At 42.3% G+C, this 20,641-nt stretch overlaps 2 protein-coding genes and 1 long non-coding RNA gene across 11 annotated transcripts in view; 1 reads left to right on the top strand and 2 right to left on the bottom strand.

Annotated features, from left to right (window-relative positions):
- The window catches only part of LOC124116330, a 32,205-nt gene that overhangs the window by 11,016 nt on the left and 548 nt on the right, over positions 1 to 20,641 (top strand). Inside the window, exon 2 of the long non-coding RNA XR_006858098.2 lies at positions 20,134 to 20,256. This is a non-coding gene — a long non-coding RNA (uncharacterized LOC124116330). The remainder of the gene's footprint in view (positions 1 to 20,133; positions 20,257 to 20,641) is intronic.
- Positions 5,177 to 14,378, bottom strand: LOC124116329 (neuronal acetylcholine receptor subunit alpha-10-like). The gene is made up of 4 exons (XM_046477623.2): positions 14,238 to 14,378; positions 12,298 to 12,431; positions 7,297 to 7,451; positions 5,177 to 5,823 (listed from the first exon to the last, which is right to left on the bottom strand). The coding sequence occupies exons 1-4, from the start codon at positions 14,284 to 14,286 to the stop codon at positions 5,457 to 5,459; spliced, it is 705 nt and encodes a 234-aa protein (XP_046333579.1). The 5' UTR covers positions 14,287 to 14,378; the 3' UTR covers positions 5,177 to 5,456.
- Positions 20,373 to 20,641, bottom strand: part of LOC124116328 (sperm-associated antigen 17-like) — a 47,199-nt gene continuing 46,930 nt past the window's right edge. For all 9 annotated transcript variants that reach the window (XM_046477613.2, XM_046477621.2, XM_046477615.2 and 6 more), the window contains one exon: positions 20,373 to 20,614. In XM_046477613.2, the coding sequence (XP_046333569.2) occupies positions 20,604 to 20,614 (11 nt within the window). In that variant the 3' untranslated portion in view covers positions 20,373 to 20,603. The remainder of the gene's footprint in view (positions 20,615 to 20,641) is intronic.

Raw genomic sequence — 20,641 nt, 5'->3', positions numbered from 1 at the left:
GTCAATGCGGCACCTTTAGCCCTGTCAATGCGGAACCATTAGCCCTGTCAATGCGGCACCATTAGCCCTGTCAATGCGGAACCCTTAGCCCTGTCAATGCTGTCAATGCGGCACCATTAGCCCTGTCAATGAGGCACCTTTAGCCCTGTCAATGCGGCACCTTTAGCCCTGTCAATGCGGCACATTAGCCCTGTCAATGCGGCACAATGAGCCCTGTCAGTGTGGCACCACTAGCCCTGTCAATGCGGAACCTTTAGCCCTGTCAAAACGGCACCTTTAGCCCTGTCAATGCGGAACCATTAGCCCTGTCAATGCGGCACCATTAGCCCTGTCAATGCGGAACCCTTAGCCCTGTCAATGCTGTCAATGCGGCACCATTAGCCCTGTCAATGAGGCACCTTTAGCCCTGTCAATGCGGCACCTTTAGCCCTGTCAATGCGGCACATTAGCCCTGTCAATGCGGCACAATTAGCCCTCTCAATGCTGCACCATTGGCCCTGTCAATGCGGCACCATTAGCCCTGTCAATGTGGCACCATTAGCCCTGTCAATACGGCACCACTAGCCCTGTCAGTGCTGCACCATTAGCCCTGCCAATGCGGCACCATTAGCCCTGTCAATGCTGTACCACTAGCCCTGACAATACTGGCTGACAAATGTGACATTCTGTAGATTAAAGAGAGTTGCATGTACTGTGGTCAGTCTTAATGGTTGATCGAATACTGAACAACTGATCCCATCTTCCAAACTGTGGACACAATAACTTCATTTTTATTCTCAATCATGGCATAACTTGTAATGATATTGATATATTATTCATGTCTTTTGACAATACAACTCTGCTTATGTTGTATATTTTTCAAAGTCAGGGTAAATGATGCTTAGGGAAGATTTCAAACCACAGTCAACAACTGTTTCAGTCATTTGCAGTGGAGTCAAACACCTTGTCCAAAGATAAAACACAGTGACCTGCATGATATGGCCTCTTGAAATGGAAGATTTGAAATGATTACTAATATATAAGTGTTATAGACATACTGTCTATCATGATCATGTCTCGTCAAAGATTCTGGCTTTGCTCATGAAGTACTCTGTATTGATTAGGATGGCCATATTGCAGTCGAGATTTTCATTGAGGATGATCTTTTTCAAGCAGATGGAGGCTGAGGACTTGTTTAAACACTATCGTGATAAAATTGATCAAACTTTTAACAAATCTGTAATTTCAAAAGTACAGATTTGTTTTGAGCCCACATCTTTGCATATTTTCAAGACGCAAAAGTGTTTATATACCTGCTACATTAAACAATTATAACGGTACATTAAAATCAGTGACCCAGCCATTGGGTATCTCAAAAGAACGGACGATTCAGGCCGGGTTGGGTACAGTGTTGACGTAACTGCTGCGCGCTCTTTGCTGATAGCACTAACACGTTGGCATTTGTTCATGCACATAACCTACACACAGCACACAATGCCAGCAGCCCCACAATGTACACCATGGTATTCTCTGTACGTGTAGCTCTCTCTGTTTGCCAGCGCGGCTCCAGCAGCAGAATATGTAGCAGACGTTGCTATGCGTCACAATTGCTATAATTACTATTTTCCTGTTGATTAGCACAAAAGATGACCAACACGTGATTTTCTCTACACGCAGAGGCCTTGTCCAGCCCTGATACAGCTAATCCTCAAACAGTGCTCATTGCCATCCGAACGTATAACAGTTCAGTTCGTTCAGTCCAGTTGTTCGTGATGAGTGAGTGAGTGAGTATGGCTTTGCGTAACCTTAAGCAATATCCCAGCAACATCACGGCGGGAGCCACCAGAAATAGGCTTCACACATTTTCCCATTGGGGGATCGAACCCGAGTCTTCGGCTGACGAGCGAACACTTTGACCACCAGGCTATCCCACCGCCCCTGCTTGTGATGAAAACTTACTGTCAGTTAGTAATTACTTTCATAAATCTCTTTAAATACAGTTGTGTTGTCAATCTATGGGGTAGTTTTTCGAACCATAGACTGGACTACGATTCAAATACGAGATACATGTTGGTGTTCTTTAGGTCTGAACTGAAGTAAACAACAATAACACAATACAAACAATGATGAACGTACATAATTTAAATCAAGTACCTAACTACATGAATGCCAGACCAATACAGATTCTTATAACATTCTGCTTTATAACAATTACACGTGATTAAATTCTACTATGTCATTCATCCCCATCTATAATTCATGCAGCAAAGAATTTTAAATCTTCTCCAAGATGTCTCCTTCTATATCCAATCTTCTGTGCCAGATTCCTCCTTCCGGTCGATTAGTTCTGGAGTTTTCTTCTTCATATTACACAGAGGAAACAAACAAAATACACCACAGGGTTTTGGTGTGCATTTGCATTTTCGTCACCTTCGACAAGTTCGACATCCACTCTGAAGTCTGAAGTCTATGAAACGTGACCAGCAAGAATCACTGAATGAAAATATGACCGCCCTGACAAACTCATCGTGTTATTTGCATCCAATACTTGTGTATGCATATATATCAACGTGTGATGTGATTTGCAACTACCTTTGTTGACCTCTAGGAATCTTGTAAAACAACCTTTTGGAAACCTCTGTCACAAGGAAGGTGAATACCGACCTCAATACCTAATCGTGTCAATAGCGACATGAAACTTACTCAGTGAAATCGACACTGACCAGGTTGGTGATCCTAAAGAAAATGTTACTCTGTCCATCACTTGGGTGTCTTTTGTTTGATAGTAACGGTTTGATAGCATGGAAACGGTTTTACGAATGTGAGAAGCCTTTTCTCAATTCATTAAGGATTTGGTCCGTAATGTTGCAAGTATCATGTACATGACCGAACTAAGCTCCAAAGCAACATGACTCTACTTTTGATAAAATGGTGGAAATGTTTTCTAAGGGGTAAGTGTAATTATACCAAGCCATGTGGACATTTAGGAGATAAGCCTTATGTGTTTTCAGATTTGATGTAGTCCAAGGGTAGAGAAGATACCTCTTTTTTCAATTTCAAAACACAGTGGGTTTATCTCCACTAGACTATGACGGCAAGAACGCTTTGAAAACGGTGTTCTCGTGCAATGCAGGGTACATGCTATCATAGAACATTTCAAAATAAGTGTTCAAAACAGAGTTTTTCGAAAAGAAGTTGACAAGTAACCGTCCAAAGCAAATCGCAAACTGCTGTGCGCTGTTTGGACTCACAAGTCATTACATGGAAATTTAACATGCCATTTCCCATTGTAGGGGTGGCAGGTTGTAGAAATAGTTTTTAAAGTGCTAAACGGATATATTTTTCCAACAAACTTTATGAATAAACATTCTACTAAATTATTTTCGCGGCCTTTCAAATGGAGGAGTGTTTTCTGATGGACTTTCAAATCTCCATGTATAGAGAGACCTGGCTTGCATTTGAGAGCCAACGTGTAATAGAGGATATATCGATACGTTTTACAGTTCCTATGGGTGATCGATCAAGACATTTTTTATGAATCGATATGTAGGTAAACGATGTACTAATACGCACGTTTTTTTGTGTGAAAAGGCTTAATATTTTTAAAAGGGGTTTTCGTAGCAAAAAGGAAACCTCTTTTTAACCTATCAGAATCAAACAATCTTCAATGTCATCGTAGAATTCTCCATAGAAGATCCGATGACTTTGCTCTCTCTATTATTGAGTATCTAGAGCATTATTCGAACTTTTTCAGAACTTCACCCACACCCAAGAAAGAGTTCAGGGTGACTTGACCATATACTTAATGATTACCATCGAAGAATATCGCAGTCCTCTCTAATAGAAAATATAAACCCTCTGTGTGGCAGGATTTTTTCTTTGTTTAACGCGGCACTCAGCAATATTCCATCTGTATGATGGTTGTCTAAATAATCGAGTCTGGACCCGACAATACAGTGATTGACATTATGAGCATCGATCCACGCTATTGGGGTACGATGACATGTATCAACAAAGTCAGCGAGCCTGACCACCCGATCCCGCTAGTCGCCTTACGACAAGCATAGTCGCCTTTTACGACATAGTCGTGCTCTTACAAGCTGGGGTGCTGAAGACCAACTCGACAAAAGTAATGGATAATAACTTCTTTAATAACTGTAAAGGCGACGTTTCGGTACAGATCCTTATACCGTTGTCAAGCAAGGCTGAATGATGAACATGGTACAGAATATATATAGTAGGTGGAGGATTAACAGTAACAACAATTGCATACATGAGGGGGATTAACATGAGTAAGTAATGACAACAGAAGGATAATACTGTCACAACGTGATGGACAGAGAACATGATTGGGAAGCCAATTAAATAGGATAAGTATACATCGGTGGGGTGATTATTGCTTAATGAGTTCATAGTAGGCGGGTGGGATGAAATAGCCTTGATCTCTGTTGATTGATGGCTTTGGGCGGAGAATGTAGACTGCTTCTGTAGGTTCTCTTTTAATGAAGTCAACGAGGTTGTTGGAGAGTATTTGGACATTTTCACAGTTGTGGTTGGGGCAGTTGCTGATATGGTTCAAGATGGCTGATTTACTGTCTGATTTGAAGGTTGAAGTTTTTGTACTCTTTGACTCTGGTGTTGATGTGGTGGCATGTTTACGAACTATACCCTTAGGTTCTAGGCGTTTGGTAGTGTTTCTGCCGTTGGCTCTTAGTAGGTTATTGAGGGAGGTGGAACTGGTGAAGTAGGTGTCAATCTCAGTCATCTCGGACCACAAGTTGTATCATCTTCCCAGACTGCCTTGAGTCATCAATTAGAGAAATTGTATAACTACATACAGAGCTTACTATGTAGTCTTCTGCAGGCTGCTCAGCCACACTGGCATAGCAGGTAACTTGTTCCTCTCCTTTTTTTATTGTTTAACGCCGCACTCAGCAATATTCCAGCCATATGACGGCGGTCTGTAAATAAATAACAAATCTGGGATACGATGACATGCATCAACCAACTCAGCGAGCCTGACCATCCGATCCCGTTAGTCGCCTCTTTTAGGCATAATCGCCTGTCATGACAAGCATCGGTTGCTGATGACCTATTCTAACCCGGATCTTCAAACACGTAACTAACCCCCCCCCCCCCCCCCCCCCCCCCCCCCACCTCCCCCTTCAATGATGTACATACAATATGAAACAGTGAATATGGTCAAGAATTTATTTCATATGTAGAAACTTCATACTGACATTGTGCGTGTAAGTAGTGAATGTGCACTGTTAACAAAAAGCAATATTTATGATAAATGTGCATGCATTATTACAGAGAGATGAAATTAGACACTTCAGTATTTCAAAACTGCAGGCGATAAAATGTGAGTCCTCTTGTAGCCCTGGCTACGACTGAATAATAAACCAACTACTTTCACATGAAGTGGATACTAAAATAATACTTTGGTCACGTTCCAGAAGACTTGCACAATGAAATCAGGAAAATATGCTCCATCCGCTGTATCTTTGACCTTTAACCTGGAAGGTTAAGGTGAAGGTTACATCCACGTAGGGCTCCGAGCAACATGGGTAGTGATTGACTTCCCTTGTCGCCGCGTGATCGGTCAAATGCCACGCTATCCCACCCGACTCGTACGATGATACATCTACACTCGTCGAACGAGACACCAGGTTGAGCAGAAACCCATCGTACGTCCACGATCCATATTTGAGACTGCAGGTGACGGTGCCGTCGGTAGTGTAGTTGTTGACGTCACAACGTGTCTTGATAGTGGTGGGGGGCATATGCAAGATACTTCCGTCACTGTGCACCACGGCAAGGGTTTCTGAGGCACTTGTCTTTCTGCGGACAGAGTTATCACTTATATAGTTATATCAGTTAGACCCTAGATCAACAGTTGCATGGAGCTGTGACCTATATCAATAACTATATCCTTTCATCTTCTACCACCACGTGATCAAAACTCAATGATGATGATTATCGCGAACAAAATGGATACTTCTTGAAAAGCGCAATTTTGGACATTAATGTAAGTAATATTCCTTATCGGCGGAATGGCTTGTTTTCACTTAATAAGTACTAACACACACAGCTATCTAATTAATCATCGCCATATTTCGTGCCGTATTTCAGGTGGCGAGGACAGTCAGGGTTATTGGCATGTTTTAAGCTGGTAGAACTCAGAGAAACGTAGCCAATATGTTCAATGTGTCTCAGTCTGTGATTTGCAGACTTTGGAAGAGATTTTTCCGCAGACACAAAATGTTAATGAACGGCCCCGCACAAGGCGCCCTAGGTCAACAACAAAAGTCCAGGAACGATTAATCAAAAATAGAAATAAGAAATCGCGCCCAAACAGTCAATCAAATCGCTGTTAACTGGAGTTCAAGTACCTGACGAAGGCCTCGTTCCACAAAGCGATTATAGCGCTAAGACGATCGTAACTCATATACTTTATGATAGATTTCAGACAGCCGATGTGCTAAGATCGCTTTGTGGAACGGGCCCCAGATTAATAGAAATGATCTGCATGCAGCTAATCTACAAGTTCGACCACCACGTGTTGTACCACCGTAAAAACATCGACACATTCCAGTCTGACATCAATGATGTTTTGAGCGTTGGGAACTGGAGGGATCGTCGATGGTCTCGTGTAATGTTTTCAGATTAGTCCAGATTCACTCTGGGCTTTCTGGATAGTCGTTGACGTGTCTGGAGGTGCCCTAACGAATGTCATGCAAACGTCAACTTAAGCCGGCATGACATATTAAGGATAGGGTCCCTCATGATATGAGGCGGGATCACTATGACTTCCAGAACGTCACTGCCTCTTGTCCATGGAAGGATCACTGGACAGTACTACCAATATCTCATAATGGCCACAATAGTTGTGCCGCGAGACGCGAGAAGGTTCGCGAGACGTGTACGTTAACGTCAAAGGTGACCCGCTGCGTTAGCAGAACTGAGCCGGGCGCTAGAGGAGTGGACAAGACACCTTCAAACTGTCATTGGGCGATTGATTCGGACCATACCACAGCGTGCAAACGAAGTTTTGACCAATCGTGGGTGAATGATCCATTATTGATCAAGTCATCTGAAACGCTCATTCTTGGTTGTTTGCACCCTTACAATACGCCGCCAACATGGTCTGTTGATTGTCATGTTACACCTTGTCCTTCCTTTTTCTTATCCATCCAATACCATCACTCCACACCTTTGTGTTTCTGCAATCATCCGTTATTTTCGCATTTCTGCTACTATTCTGAGAGTATAATGTACACACGCGGCGTGCAAACTAAACGAATGCATGCTTACCCGTTGAAGAGAATAACATCATGGTTCCAGATCTTGGATACTGGAATGCGGGTAATTGTTACATCATTGAAAGTTGCAGAATCCCACGACAGCCTTGTGTCTGTCCATTGAAAGGTCATCCATGCTTCTAGCTCAGCATCGCCGGACTTTGAGTCCTGTTGGAAGGAGGAGATAGAGTGATGTACAACACTAAAGGATAACACTAAAGGCGGACTTTGCACTAAAGAAAACCTGCACACACCGACGCCAATATTGTGAGCGTGCTGTGGCTTTGGGAGTAAAGCTACAACAGTATTGGGAGTCAAAGTAAAGGTACGGCAGTATTGGCAGACGAGGTGAAGGTACACCAGTATTGACAGACAAAGTGAAGGTACAGCAGTATTGAGAGTCAAAGTAAAGGTACGGCAATATTGGCAGACGAGGTGAAGGTACACCAGTATTGACAGACGAGGTGAAGGTACACCAGTATTTGGAGTCAAAGTAAAGGTACGGCAGTATTGGCAGACGAGGTGAAGGTACAGCAGTATTGACAGACAAAGTGAAGGTACAGCAGTATTGACAGACGAGGTGAAGGTACACCAGTATTTGGAGTCAAAGTAAAGGTACGGCAGTATTGGCAGACGAGGTGAAGGTACAGCAGTATTGACAGACAAAGTGAAGGTACAGCAGTATTGGCAGACGAGGTGAAGGTACACCAGTATTGACAGACAAATCGAAGGTTCAGCAGTATTAGGAGTGAACGTGCAGGTACAGCAGTATTGGCAGACAAAGTGAAGGTACATCAGTATTGGCACACGAGGTGAAGGTACACCAGTATTGGGAGTCAAAGTAAAGGTACGGCAGTATTGGCAGACGAGGTGAATAAACACCAGTATTGGCAGACGAGGTGAAGGTACACCAGTATTGACAGACAAAGTGAAGGTACACCAGTATTGGGAGTCAAAGTGAAGGTACAGCAGTATTGGCAGACGAGGTGAAGGTACACCAGTATTGACAGACAAATGGAAGGTTCAGCAGTATTAGGAATGAACGTGAAGGTACAGCAGTATTGGCAGACAAAGTGAAGGTGCACCAGTGGTAGGAGTGAACGTGAAGGTACAGCAGTATTGGCAGACAAATGGAAGGTACACCAGTATTAGGAGTGAGCGTGAAGGTACACCAGTATTGGCAGACAAAGTGAAGGTACGCCAGTATTAGGAGTGAACGTGAAGGTACAGCAGTATTGGCAGACAAATGGAAGGTACACCAGTATTAGGAGACAAAGTAAAGGTACGTCAGTATTGGCAGACAAAGTGAAGATGCACCAGTATTAGGAGTGAACGTGAAGGTACAGCAGTATTGGCAGACAAAGTGAAGGTACGCCAGTATTAGGAGTGCACGTGAAGGTACAACAGTAGTAGGAGACAAATGGAAGGTACACCAGTATTAGGAGACAAAGTGAAGGTACGCCATGATTGGCAGACAAAGTGATGATGCACCAGTATTAGTAGTGAACGTGAAGGTACAGCAGTATTGGCAGACAAATGGAAGGTACACCAGTATTAGGAGACAAAGTGAAGGTACGCCATGATTGGCAGACAAAGTGATGATGCACCAGTATTAGTAGTGAACGTGAAGGTACAGCAGTATTGGCAGACAAATGGAAGGTACACCAGTATTAGGAGACAAAGTAAAGGTACGCTAGTATTGGCAGACAAAGTGAAGATGCACCAGTATTAGGAGTGAACGTGAAGGTACAGCAGTATTGGCAGACAAAGTGAAGATGCACCAGTATTAGGAGTGAACGTGAAGGTACAGCAGTATTGGCAGACAAAGTGAAGGTACGCCAGTATTAGGAGTGCACGTGAAGGTACAACAGTAGTAGCAGACAAATGGAAGGTACACCAGTATTAGGAGACAAAGTGAAGGTACGCCATGATTGGCAGACAAAGTGATGATGCACCAGTATTAGTAGTGAACGTGAAGGTACAGCAGTATTGGCAGACAAATGGAAGGTACACCAGTATTAGGAGAAAAAGTGAAGGTACGCCATGATTGGCAGACAAAGTGATGATGCACCAGTATTAGTAGTGAACGTGAAGGTACAGCAGTATTGGCAGACAAATGGAAGGTACACCAGTATTAGGAGACAAAGTAAAGGTACGCTAGTATTGGCAGACAAAGTGAAGATGCACCAGTATTTGGAGTGAACGTGAAGGTACAGCAGTATTGGCAGACAAAGTGAAGGTACGCCAGTATTAGGTGAGGTGAGGTGAAATTGGGTTTAACGTCGCGTCCAAGATTATTGCACTTATATAGCGACGTGCATGCACGTGTGTGTGGCTGCTTGTACTAGTCCGGGCTGATGCCGATTTATAGTGCTAGCTCACTGAGATACCATGCCGCAGTTTAACATGAATACCCAATTCAGACACAGTATACTGACTCCGAGCCGACCAGTCCTTGTTTTAGCCCCTTAATGCCGAGCGCCAGACAGGGTAACAACAAGTACCATCTTTTAACGTCTTTTGGTATGACGCGGCCGGGGATCGAACCCCGGGCGGACAGTATTAGGAGTGAACGTGAAGGTACAGCAGTATACGCAGACAAAGTGAAGGTACGCCAGTATTAGGAGTGCACGTGAAGGTACACCAGTAGTAGCAGACAAATGGAAGGTGCAGCAGTATTAGGAGACAAAGTGAAGGTACGCCATGATTGGCAGACAAAGTGAAGGTACACCAGTATTAGGAGTGAACGTGAAGGTACAGCAGTATTGGCAGACAAATGGAAGGTACACCAGTATTGGGAGTGAACGTGAAGGTACAGCAGTATTGGCAGACAAAGTGAAGGTACACCAGTATTGGGAGTGAACGTGAAGGTACAGCAGTATTGGCAGACAAATGGAAGGTACACCAGTATTAGGAGTGAACGTGAAGGTACAGCAGCATTGGCAGACAAATGGAAGGTACACCAGTATTGGGAGTGAACGTGAAGGTACAGCAGTATTGGCAGACAAATGGAAGGTACACCAGTAGTAGGAGTGAACGTGAAGGTACAGCAGTATTGGCAGACAAATGGAAGGTACACCAGTATTGGGAGTGAACGTGAAGGTACAGCAGTATTGGCAGACAAATGGAAGGTACACCAGTATTGGCCGACAAAGTGAAGATGCACCAGTATTAGGAGCGTGTATCAGATGGTAATACGGACAAATATTAGTTATTGTAGTATTTGAGAACGGGGACGACACTGCCATAAAAGTATTAGAACATTTCCGGAGGTGTCAAACGGTTTTTAGTAAAACATGTTTAAAGGTCCACTGTTCAGAAACTGGAGGGGTAAACAGGTGCGTGGTATTCTTCAATGTGTCAGGCCGGTGCAAACGCATCGGACAAACTGAAACTGAAAACCACTTCAGGATTCTAAGCCGATGTATAATGGTACTTACCAGTGAGGTTTGCAGTATAAGGGACATGAGTGTGGATACATTGACTGGTTGGTCCATGGTACTTACCAGTGGGGTTAGCTGTGATGGTACTTACCTGTGGGGTTAGCTGTGATGGTACTTGCCAGTGAGGTTAACTGCGATGGTACTTACCATTGAGGTTAGCTGTGATGGTACTTACCAGTGAGGTTAGCTGTGATGGTACTTACCAGTGAGGTTAGCTGTGATGGTACTTACCATTGAGGTTAGCTGTGATGGTACTTACCAGTGAGGTTAGCTGTGATGGTACTTACCAGTGAGGTTAGCTGTGATGGTACTTAAAATTACCAGTGAGGTTAGCTGTGATGGTACTTACCAGTGAGGTTAGCTGTGATGGCACTTACCAGTGAGGTTAGCTGTGATGGCACTTACCAGTGAGGTTAGCTGTGATGGTACCTACCATTGAGGTTAGCTGTGATGGTACTTACGAGTGAGGTTAGCTGTGATGGTACTTACCAGTGAGGTTAGCTGTGATGGTACTTACCAGTGAGGTTAGCTGTGATGGTACTTAAAATTACCAGTGAGGTTAGCTGTGATGGTACTTACCAGTGAGGTTAGCTGTGATGGCACTTACCAGTGAGGTTAGCTGTGATGGTACTTACAAGTGAGGTTAGCTGTGATGGTACTTACCAGTGAGGTTAGCTGTGATGGTACTTACCAGTGAGGTTAGCTGTGATGGTACTTACCAGTGAGGTTAGCTGTGATGGTACTTACAAGTGAGGTTAGCTGTGATGGTACTTACCAGTGAGGTTAGCTGTGATGGTACTTACCTGTGAGGTTAGCTGTGATGGTACTTACCAGTGAGGTTAGCTGTGATGGTACTTACCAGTGAGGTTAGCTGTGATGGTACTTAAAATTACCAGTGAGGTTAGCTGTGATGGTACTTACCAGTGAGGTTAGCTGTGATGGCACTTACCAGTGAGGTTGGCTGTGATGGCACTTACCAGTGAGGTTAGCTGTGATGGTACCTACCATTGAGGTTAGCTGTGATGGTACTTACCAGTGAGGTTAGCTGTGATGGTACTTACCAGTGAGGTTAGCTGTGATGGTACTTACCAGTGAGGTTAGCTGTGATGGTACTTACCAGTGAGGTTAGCTGTGATGGTACTTACCAGTGATGTTAGCTGTGATGGTACTTAAAATTACCAGTGAGGTTAGCTGTGATGGTACTTACCAGTGAGGTTAGCTGTGATGGCACTTACCAGTGAGGTTAGCTGTGATGGTACTTACCATTGAGGTTAGCTGTGATGGTACTTACCAGTGAGGTTAGCTGTGATGGTACTTACCAGTGAGGTTAGCTGTGATGGTACTTACCAGTGAGGTTAGCTGTGATGGTACTTACAAGTGAGGTTAGCTGTGATGGTACTTACCAGTGAGGTTAGCTGTGATGGTACTTACCAGTGAGGTTAGCTGTGATGGTACTTACCAGTGAGGTTAGCTGTGATGGTACTTACCAGTGAGGTTAGCTGTGATGGTACTTACCAGTGAGGTTAGCTGTGATGGTACTTACCAGTGAGGTTAGCTGTGATGGTACTTACTAGTGAGGTTAGCTGTATGAGGGTCATCCCTATCGATACATTAAGTGACTTGCTGGTGGCACTGACTGGTATGGAGGTGCCCGCGGCTTTGTCGATGATATATTTGTTCAGTGCATCAAATCGCTGGCATTGAGCTGAAACGGCGAAACAATAAAGGTATCAACTTTGATCAAACTTAAAGGTTCAACTTTAAAACATTCAAATGTCGAGTCGTCAGTGACTCAATGTCCTGCTATTGTCATGTTGACGTTGCCAGTAACACAATGTCCTGCTATTGTCATGCTGACGTCGCCAGTAACACAATGTCCTGCTATTGTCATGCAGAAACAATTAAGGTATCAACTTTTATCAAACTTAAAGGTTAAACTTTAAAACATTCAAATGTCGAGTCGCCAGTGTCTCAATGTCCTGCTATTGTCATGCAGAAGTCGCCAGTAACACAATGTCCTGCTATGGTCATGCTCACGAATGTGTGATAATATATGCATGTACACCAGCCAGAGCTGGGCAGGTGGAGCCGGGAGTTGGTACAGAACGTCTTAAGAAATTGTGTTGTCGATTGACAAAATATCCATTCTAAACTGAACGTCAACTTGGACGGACAGATCTTACTACTACGATGATCCTAATCCTCCTGCTTTGTACACTGACTCGCGACAAATCGTAACTATGTAACGCAAAGACCACTTTTCTGTAAGGACGGCATTTTGAAATAACTAAAACCCGTTTCTCACACATCCGTACAATAACACCGATTGATTCTATTTTGTTGTTATATTGTTTTATTGCGTCTGACCCAGCCTTCAGACAATGTATAACGTGTAATGTACGTCGTGTTAACAGCTGTTGGGCTGGTGTCAACAATATCGCGGAGAAATTAAACTAAGTTGTACAGAAATGTGCAGTTTCAGTTTCATAATTTATAGTGAGATTCCATATGCCTACTGGCTTTAGTAGTTTTAATACAAGTGAAGTTAGGAAGGGCAACAATACTGACCCATTTGTGATAAAGTGTGTAAGTTTCTCAAACAAAAGGAAAGGTAGATAATCCAAATAAGACGTGAACTTACATTCTCGAAACAGTACGTCAGGTACAGTTAGGACCATCTTCCCGAGGCAAGGGGGTTAACAGACTATAAAAGTGGGAACTGGACTTTTACAGTCAGTTCACCCCTTGCCTCCGGATGATGAGTTAAGACAGACGGCGCTGGCGTGAAAGTTCTAACACGACTCCTGGGTTTTGATTGAAATGTAAAACCGCGAGCGAGGCAAAGGCCAGAAGGCCGAACGTGGGCTTTTCCCGAGCTCGACGTTTTACATTTTCAACCAAAACCCAGGAGTGTTTTAACTAACTTATGAACTATCAAAATGCAAGAAATACTAGAACGAATTAAAAGCAACAACATCGGGATATCTTATAGTGAAACAATACAGTAGTCGGGGTATAAAACGAATTCGATGACAGCGGACGATATCGAGAGAAAGACAATGTGTATTTGCAGACAAATGAAGTCATGACATCTAAGACTGAACACCCCTTCATCACCTGGCTCAGAAGAAAACAGTGGGATACAATACTAAACTTGATATATGAGGTTGAAGGTTCTATTCACGTCATGGAATATTCATGTAAAACATCGTTACTTTTAACCAGTCAAAACTCAACATTAGAAGCATATTAAAAGGATGTTAATAAATCTTTGGTGATGTAACACTCTACAGTGAAGTTATAAAGTCGAGGGCGTTGTCTTCGAATTACCTGGGCATGCATACCAGTAACTGTATTTGCGGGTTTCTACTATTTGGAGAAACCTTAGAACAATATGATGACGCCACTATAGTTTATAAGATAAAGACCGAACGTGTCCCACCCTATTGTCAGAACAAATCGTAAGACCACCCGTGCATGACAGGTAAATGTGTTCATGAACATAACTTACCCACAGCACACAATGCCAGCAGCCCCACAATCGCCCTTGTGTACACCATGGTATTCTCTGTGCGTGAGGATTTCTCTGTTTGCCAGCGAGGCTCCAGGAGCGGAATATATAGCAGGCGTTGCTATGCGCCATGATCACGTGCTTTGATATACATCGCAATAACGATCGTTTGTTTTGGAGAATGGCCCAAATGGCATGACCAGCCCGGATACAGTTCATAGTCAACGAGAGCTTATTCCCATGTGAATGTATCCTGTGAGCTCTCTTTGGCCCACATTATAATGTCACAACGTGTGTTAGTTATAGTCTTACATTTCCCGTTTCAATTTGAACCTAATTTCCCCAGTTGTTTGTGATGACACTGTCGTGGTCAGGTTTCAATGACCTGTTTCACAGATAATGAAAGAGAAATTATGATAAACTGTAACAAAGGCATTGGACCCACAGAACACAATCATACACAGAACATTTTATATCACAGAGTGGTCAAGGACGGAACATCCTCCCCTAAAGTTGACACGTCCGCATATGGAGATGCTTGATGAAAGCTCAGTAGCCAATTTTGTCCATTTTTCATCAACAGAGAATTGCCACTTTAATGGCCACTTTGATGCCTGCAAAAATATGTTGCCTGGTTGTGGTACAAATGTTGCATTTAAAGCATCGAGAATAGTGTACTTGTTACATGTTACATCGTAGTCAGACTCAGAACATTTTAGTCATCCTTTGTAAGTTCAAAACACAAGCCTAGCTTCAGGAAAAGACAATGAGAGGTTTTAGAAGGTGGAGAAGGATACACTGGGTTCAATTGTCTAATTCCAAGATGTGCTGTCAGTTTCTGAAGGCTCAAGCGAAACGGAATCTTGCGGAACTGTCACAAGTTAAAGTTTTATGCCCCGCTACAGTTAACTCAAAACGTGTAGAGGGTTTTCGACGAGTTCTCATCATTGCTATAGATTTCGAGATAAATATTTTGAACCCACATTTCAATCACCGGGTGTAAATTAACTTTTGGACTGACTGAGAGTGAGCTATAATCTGCAAATTGTATCAAATCAAACAAAAAAACATTGAAAGAAGTGAGTGAGTGAGTAATTTCGCAGCAATATCGCATTGTGTCCATGTAGGGAATCGAACCCGTGTCTTCAGCGCGACGAGCGAACGCTTCAACCACAAGGCTACTCCACCGCCCAAACATCAAAAAGGAAGGTCATTGAAAATGTTGTTGATAATGATAAACTGACAATGTTATGAAAGTATACTGAACGGTTTTTAAAAAAACAAAACAAGAACCACGTGTTGATGCAAATGTTGTATTACAAATGTGTAATCATTTGGCGAGATATAATCTCTGATAAACACACTATAGACCAACAAGTTTTAACATCACAGATCCACACGAAGCCAGTGTATGTATGGATAGATGGCCCGACACGAAGTCAATGTATGTATGGATAGATGGCTCGACACGAAGTCAATGTATGTATGGATAGATGGCCCGACACGAAGTCAATGTATGTATGGATAGATGGCCCGACACGAAGTCAATGTATGTATGGATAGATGGCTCGACACGAAGTCAATGTATGTATGGATAGATGGCTCGATGGAAAGTCAATGTATGTATGGATAGATGGCTCGATGGAAAGTCAATGTATGTATGGATAGATGGCTTGACACGAAGTCAATGTATGTATTGATAGATGGCCCAACACGAAGTCAATGTATGTATGGAAAGATGGCTTGACACGAAGTCAATGTATGTATGTATGGATAGATGGCCAAACACGAAGTCAGTGTATGTATGGATAGATGGCCAAACACGAAGTCAGTGTATGTATGGATAGATGGCCCAACAAGAAGTCAATGTATGTATGTATGGATAGATGGCTTGACACGAAGTCAATGTATGTATGTATGGATAGATGGCTTGACACGAAGTCAATGTATGTATTGATAGATGGCCCAACACGAAGTCAGTGTATGTATGTATGGATAGATGGCCTAACAAGAAGTCAATGTATGTATGGATAGATGGCTTGACACGAAGTCAATTAATGTATTGATAGATGGCCAAACACAAAGTCAATGTATGTATGGATAGATGGCTCGACACGAAGTCAATGTATGTATGGATAGATGGCTCGATGGAAAGTCAATGTATGTATGGATAGATGGCTCGATGGAAAGTCAATGTATGTATGGATAGATGGCTCGACACGAAGTCAATGTATGTATGGATAGATGGCCCAACAAGAAGTCAGTGTATGTATGGATAGATGGCCCAACAAGAAGTCAATGTATGTATGTATGGATAGATGGCTTGACACGAAGTCAATGTATGTATTGATAGATGGCCCAACAAAAAGTCAATGTATGTATGGATAGATGGCTTGACACGAAGTCAATGTATGTATGTATGGATAAATGGCCAAACACGAAGTCAGTGTATGTATGGATAGATGGCTTGACACGAAGTCAATGTATGTATGGATAGATGGCCCAACAAGAAGTCAATGTATGTATGTATGGATAGTGATTGACACGAAGTCAATGTATGTATTGATAGATGGCCCAACACGAAGTCAATGTATGTATAGATAGATGGCTTAACAAGAAGTCAATGTATGTATGGATAGATGGCTTGACAAGAAGTCAATGGATGTATGTATGGATAGATGGCTTGACAAAAAGCCAGTGTATGTATGGATAGATGGCTTGACAAGAAGCCAGTGGATGTATGTATGGATAGATGGCCCAACAAGAAGTCAATGTATGTATGGATTGATGGCCAAACACGAAGTCAATGTATGTATGGATTGATGGCCAAACACGAATTCAATGTATGTATGGATAGATGGCCTAACAAGAAGTCAATGTATGTATGGATAGATGGCCCAACAAGAAGTCAGTGTATGTATGGATAGATGGCCCAACAAGAAGTCAATGTATGTATGTATGGATAGATGGCCTAACAAGAAGTCAATGGATGTATGTATGGATAGATGGCTTGACACGAAGTCAATGTATGTATGGATTGATGGCCAAACACGAAGTCAGTGTATGTATGGATAGATGGCCCAGCAAGAAGTCAATGTATGTATGTATGGATAGATGGCCTAACAAGAAGTCAATGGATGTATGTATGGATAGACGGCTTGACACGAAGTCAGTGTATGTATGGATAGATGGCTTGACACGAAGTCAGTGTATGTATGGATAGATGGCTTGACACGAAGTCAATGTATGTATGGATTGATGGCCAAACACGAAGTCAATGTATGTATGGATAGATGGCCCAACAAGAAGTCAATGTATGTATTGATAGATGGCTTGACACGAAGTCAATGTTTGTATGTATGGATAGATGGCTTGACAAGAAGCCAGTGGATGTATGTATGGATAGATCGCTTGACAAGAAGCCAGTGTATGTATGGATAGATGGCTTGACACGAAGTCAGTGTATGTATGGATAGATGGCTTGACACGAAGTCAATGTATGTATTGATTGTTGGCCAAACACGAAGTCAATGTATGTATGGATTGATGGCCAAACACGAGTCAATGTATGTATGGATAGATGGCCTAACAAGAAGTCAATGTATGTATGGATAGATGGCTTGACACGAAGTCAATGTTTGTATGTATGGATAGATGGCTTGACAAGAAGTCAATGTATGTATGGATTGATGGCTTGACACGAAGTCAGTGTATGTATGGATAGATGGCCCAACAAGAAGTCAATGGATGTATGTATGGATAGATGGCTTGACACATAGTCAATGTTTGTATGTATGGATAGTCGGCCCAACACAAAGTCAGTGTATGTATGTATTTATTGATAGATGGCCCAACACGAAGTCAATCCTTCTGATTGTCTCCACTATTGAAGCACCAAGTGGGGATTGCTGACTTTGAAGTGGAAATACTTATTGTGCTGAGTGACAGAGTAAATTGGGTTTAACTTTGAGCAATGTTTCAGTTCTTATGGCAGGTGAAACCAAAAAGCTCAGTGGTACTTTTTGTGGACAAAGCACACACCAATGACATACTGAGCAGTATGCGTACGGTGATTAAATCGTGTTTGGTTGTTTCAAGGGAAGGAGAAGATTCACGACAAAAAAAAAAGATGTAGATGTGTGTAAACTTTGTCATGGGCGACTCCATACCTGGGTCAACTAAATTGTTTAGTCGTTGGACAGAGTTTGAGGGTCGAAGAAACATGATCATTTAGAAATCTTAAAGACCAATTACTGGTCGAATGACCTGTCATGAATGTAGTATGTTGTAGGCAGTTAAATTATCTGAGAGAGGATTTTGATATTTTGGAGCCCTCCCTTTTAAAAATGCTGGATCTGCCCTTGTCTAGGGCTAGTATTTCTTACACTATCCCCTGGACCCATCCCCGTGGTTCTTGTGATCACAAATTACCTGACTTGATTTTCATTAACATTTTCCCGACCAATCAAACATTGACAGAAGGGAAAGGGTAAGGGAGGTAACTCGTATTACCGAGAAACCAAAGCCATCGCCAGTTTTATTGGACATGTACACATCCTTTTTCAAAAACGATTTTTGGGGGTTTCTTTTGCGTGTCAGTCAGTTTTTTAATGTTGAATTTCTCCAAGTAGACCTTGTAACATAGCCAGTCATATAGGCAAAAGGAAATCAAGGGTTGGTAATTTGAGATTGTGAGAACCATGGGAATGAATCCAGTGGTTAGTGTAGGTTTACTGAAATGCTAGCCCTGGAGATGCAGAGGAAGCTTAACACCCCGAGCTACGTCCATCTAACAGAGTTGCTTACACTGAGAACTGTCCAGCTAATTAGAAGTGTCCAGATTATTAGAATCGTGCTTCATCATGTGCAAGCAACCTTTAAGATAATTACACATCAATGAATTATTATGACATGTACACCCCAATCTATGTCCATCTATCACAGTCAATTACACTGCCAAATGTCCAGCTAATTAGAATGGCAGTCAGTCATCTGCAGGCAGAATATTAAAGCAAGACAGAATGAGCAAACATCCAGAAGAGCAGTCAGACCAGCAGATAGGCAAGCCAGGGACAAGGAGGGATGAACCTTGACAAGCTCACAGCCCATTAGCTGACCAAGTATCAGCCAAACTGGGCTGCCTTCCTCTGTCTGTAGGATGGATAGCCTGGTTGTACTTGGTTGAATGCTATTAAGAATAAAGTACCCATACTTTGTCACCACCACGACTTGTTGTTCGAGTACACACGTGGTGTTACATGTGGGGTTTGTTCCAACTGTGCGAAGATGAACACATGTTCCTTTATCCCAACTGGATAAAAGAAATTAAGGTCTCTTGTTGCAGTACCAGCGTGTACATATCAGAGGCAAAATAATGACAGTTGAGTGGCCGTTGTGAAGCACTCAAATCAGTTTACTGGTAATAATGTAAATGGTGTTGACCCAGACCATGTACATGTGGGGAAGATAGTTCAGGGACTTAAGTATTCCAATTTCATGACAAACATACATTGATGATACTAGTCATTTACCCAAGGTGATAGATTGCAAGAGCGTTTACACCACATATGACCCCACAGGGTAACTTTACGCTGTGGGTAATGGAATTTTCTCCACCTCATGACAAGGGGCAAATTGCCATAAAGGGGATGGTTTATGCCAAGGGGTAAATTTACTCCCGATGTACATTTGCCCAATTCAGTTAAGTGCATGTAATCGAAGCTAAAGTGGAGAGGCACCTGGAACATATTTTAACTATATAATTTCTATTTCAACCATGCCACTGCTAACTGATACAAGGAATCACAACTCTCATTTTGTTCATAATATAATGTTTGTTTGTTTGTTTGTTTGTTTGTTTAATGACTAATTCAGAAATATTCCATCTATGTGACAGCAGCCAATAAATAATTGAGTCTTGACCAGACAAACCAGTGATTGATATTACGGGCAGTGAACCAGATGGTCGGGCACACTGACAAGCTACCAAGTCACCCAGCCTGTCCAGCCAATCCATCAAGTATGTAGATCAATATTGAGCACTGAATAAAACATGCTTCTGTTTGTTTCTCTTCCTGCAAGGATGTCTTTCAGTCAGTACTGGTAAACACTGATGATCAGTTAAAACAAATAAAATAAGATTCATGAATATTTAATTTAACATAATGATCTTTTATACACAGTTATATCACAAAAGAAACATCACAGATAATGTACATTTCATATGTTTCAAGGTGAAAATGGTATTCTACAATATGTACAGTAGAAAGTTTAGATAAATAAAAAGAAAAAATGAATATCACAGCATTAGTCTTGTGGAAAATAGTTTCCTGGTGGGTGAAGCTGCTCTCCTCCAGGATGAAGATGTCACACTTTGCCTGGGACAGAACAAAACATACATTGTA

The sequence above is a fragment of the Haliotis rufescens genome, unplaced genomic scaffold, assembly GCF_023055435.1.
Source record: "Haliotis rufescens isolate VD_foot unplaced genomic scaffold, xgHalRufe1.0.p SCAF_5, whole genome shotgun sequence".
NCBI classification, from domain to species: domain Eukaryota; kingdom Metazoa; phylum Mollusca; class Gastropoda; order Lepetellida; family Haliotidae; genus Haliotis; species Haliotis rufescens.
The sequence above is the reverse complement of the archived record's forward strand: the minus strand, read 5'-3'. Positions and strand labels throughout refer to the sequence as shown.

Excerpts from the sequence above, each read along its gene's own strand:
- LOC124116329 (XM_046477623.2), bottom strand. The coding sequence starts at position 14,286 with ATGGTGTACACAAGGGCGATTGTGGGGCTGCTGGCATTGTGTGCTGTG. Across the intron at positions 12,432-14,237 it reads GCTGGCATTGTGTGCTGTGG|CTCAATGCCAGCGATTTGAT; the intron begins GTAAGTTATGTT and ends TCGCCGTTTCAG. Across the intron at positions 5,824-7,296 it reads GATGTTATTCTCTTCAACGG|AAAGACAAGTGCCTCAGAAA; the intron begins GTAAGCATGCAT and ends CTCTGTCCGCAG.